General features: G+C 31.4%; 1 protein-coding gene across 1 annotated transcript in view; it reads right to left on the reverse strand.

Annotated features, from left to right (window-relative positions):
* The window catches only part of LOC107283359 (dystrophin), a 336,632-nt gene that overhangs the window by 106,946 nt on the left and 226,207 nt on the right, over positions 1–3,479 (reverse strand). The window contains exon 18 of the mRNA XM_029283193.1: positions 177–300. Coding sequence (XP_029139026.1) covers positions 177–300 — 124 coding nt within the window. The remainder of the gene's footprint in view (positions 1–176; positions 301–3,479) is intronic.

The raw sequence follows: 3,479 nt of genomic DNA on the forward strand, positions 1-3,479 counted from the left end.
CGCTTATGCAGGCCACAACCACCCACCCAGGCTTATTTTGGGGATAGGACTTATATCAGGCCCATCCCAAAAAATCAGGATAGGGCTTATTTTTGGGGTGGTTCTTATTTTCAGGGAAACACAGTACTAGTTCTACAAACATTATATAAATTAAGTAAATAGATTTTGCCCCTTACATTAACTTTTTCTCTGAGATCAGATAGGTTTCCTTCTTTTCTATATATTGCAAACTCAGGACTCTGTAGTAGAGCTTCTGAGCGAGTCATCCAACTGTGAAGTTCTGTTGTATCAACATCAAATCTAAGGTAAGAAGAAAAAAGCTGTGTTTTGTTGTTCTTGTTTTATAGAAAGTAACAGTAGCCAAACAACTCTTTGACTAAAAACCAGGATACAAATTGAATTAACAGCACAACAATGAGAGCAAGATGTTAAAATAATAAAAAAAGATTTAAAACTATGTGATAATCAAGAAGCTTTCCATATTTCTATTTTAAATAAATTTGACAAAATAGGGTATAATTTTGTTCAAAAATCTAAATTGCATATAAAGCAAATTCAACTCTAAATGATATCCTGTATTCCATGCATATTTAAAATATTATTTGAGTTGACATAAGGAACCAATGGTAATATATGATGCAGAACAGTGATATGATAAAAGCAAATACATTTACAGAGACAGAAATATATGTACAAATAATATGAACATTTAGATACAAGTTAACTTTTTTCTTTTTCTTCTTTCAGATTTTTAATTTTTGTATCTTATTTTTTAATCTGTACCTTACATAATGTTGCTTAAAGAAATAGTGTGATGGGCATGAATACATATGTAAAATGTAAATACATATGTTAATGTAAAAATAATATATAATGTATGGCCTTGTAAAGATGTCAAGAATGCTCATGATGTTTGTTTATTAAAACAAAGTAATTTTATTTGGAAGTATATCTGCCTAACAATAACAGATTTTAGATCAGCATACATACATTGAGAAAAAAAATAATATAATGCCTCTGTTCTAGAGAATAGAAAGATTATATGAAATAACCAGATTGTATCTAGTACACCAGTTCTGCAGATTGTCTCTTGAATAAATCAATAAAGTCGACAGATTTTAGTATGTTAGTCCTTGTAGGCTTGATCTCAGCCTAGTTTACAGGGATTTCTGGATACTTGTCCAATTATGACTCAGTAAATTAACATTCCTTTTTGCAGGTAGAACATTTTGTCCACTTAAAAGAGATGGTGGTAATACTCTTGCTTATCTTTTGTCCAAGCTGTTGTCTATTAGCTGTTTCTATTTCACATTTAGTAAGCTGGTGAAGAGTGTGGTAGCTTTGATCTACAGGACATGTAGATAATGAGCTTTGATTTAGATGTGGATTTGGCATAATATAATTTTATTACCCTGATGCTTGATTTATAGCGGAAGCAAGAAAGAGGTAATGGGATATCTCTGGGTCTTTTGGTAGTGTTGCCAATGAATCTTCTTGGGCACTTGTAGAATTGTTGCTGCTTTTCTTTCTTCTTCCTATTTCTCTCATTCCTGTCAAAAGATATACCTAAGAAACTTCTGCTCCTCAGAGTCGTTCCTAATTTTAGGGACACAATTTGGGATAAAAGCCTGTTCTCACTGGAGATGTATTTCTCCCTAAAGACCAGATTGCTGTACGGGGGTCCCTGGAATTCTCCATTAATGATGAACAGCCAGAAATTATCCGGAAATGGAGAGGAGGGTTATTGTTTTTTGAGTGATAGATGATAAACCTGTACTGCAGTACAAAATTATTAATGTTATACAATTAATGTATTATTGCAATACATAATTTGCAGAAACTTAAAAATAGTGTAGTAGGGGCAAGCTGATCCAAAATGTAGAATTATGGAGAATGAGTAGTTCTTGCTAACATCCTACATCATCTATACATTATAATAAGATTGACTTCAAAGCCAAATCCAGGTGTTTATAGTAATATATAGCCCTAAGCAACTTAGAATCAAGATTTTAGGACTGCCTATTTCCACACAGTAATCCTACATTCTTAGAACATTAATAAAGCAGCGATTATAGGACTTGATGCACATAAATATTATCAAGCTATTTCAACTATATTTCTGAAACTCATTTTGAGCAGTTAAGGGAATTCATTTTTATTTATTATTAAATTTGTTTGCTGCTAATCTCACTGCAAGGCAGATAGAATAGAATTTTTTTTTCAAATTAATAAATGACTGATTCACTAACTGTGCATACTACAATGTTTGAGAATGTTTGAGAAAAATAATTCTTGGATTTTTTTAAAAAGTCAAACAAAATTCTTGTAGAGTATTCTCTATTAAAAAGAAAGAGAAAGAGAAAATAAACAGTGCAGGACACCGACTGATATTTAACAACAACCCTATGAATAAATATAAATATTAGCCCTGTGAATTTATTCAGGGAAAAAATGGTGCATCATTATAGAGAAAGCTTAGAATGGATTTTCTGAAGACATACAGATTTAGTTTTACTACCATTCAATGAAACTATCTTAGATTGTTTCATCATTCAAATACTATAATGTACAAAGGCATCCAATATCAGCAATGTTCACATTGTTTATCCACCTAGATGTTAACTGGAGATGCATAAGAATGGATTTCAGCAGAACAACTCTATGTTCCTGCAATAATATATGCATCAGATGAAATTGTCAGAAGGTACAATCTTCCATCTATTGGTCTGTTTCAAACTTAAATTATTATAACTTTATTGTCATCTACTATTTATTGTTCTGTTCTGAGCAAATGATAATGCAAAAATCCTTGTTATGAGTTTGTACAGAAAATTCACTATACTCTAATAAAATATCTGATGTTTGTGTTAATATTTAATAGCATATTTAATTTTGGCTATTAGATTAGCATTTATTCAGGAAAGAAACAATTTAAATAAAGTTCACTAATCATGATGACACTAGATGGAGCACCAGTCCTGTTTAAATGCACTTGGAGTCTCATAGAAAGATAAGAAAAAAAATCTTATGGAGGTTTATGTATAATGCCATTCTTAAAAGTATGTTTTGAAAGCTGATGATGTTATGGTATAGGTATTCAGATTGTTTTATTAATAGTATGAAATGATTAAAAATACTTTATTATGTGTGTAAATGTGTGTGTAAACGTTTGTGTGTGTGTGTGTATGTCTGTATAACTGGCCCAGTGACGAGATCGAAGAGTCGTGCACACGCCCTAATTAAACCTATAAAGGGACTTTCCCATTGACCAGCATTCTAAGCCCTGAGGATGTCAGCGGATGCCGACGAAAGCTAGGCACTTTTATTGATTTCTATGTATTTTAAAGGTTTTTAATATTCTTAAGAACTTTTATCTTTAAATTATTATTATTAAATTATTTATTCCCTGGTGCTCACGTCTATTGACTGACTTTGAACATGGATATACCCGGGGATCACATTTTTAAAGTAATTTCGGA

The sequence above is a fragment of the Protobothrops mucrosquamatus genome, unplaced genomic scaffold (genome assembly GCF_001527695.2).
Source record: "Protobothrops mucrosquamatus isolate PMUCROS unplaced genomic scaffold, P.Mucros_1.0 scaffold34, whole genome shotgun sequence".
Taxonomy (NCBI): domain Eukaryota; kingdom Metazoa; phylum Chordata; class Lepidosauria; order Squamata; family Viperidae; genus Protobothrops; species Protobothrops mucrosquamatus.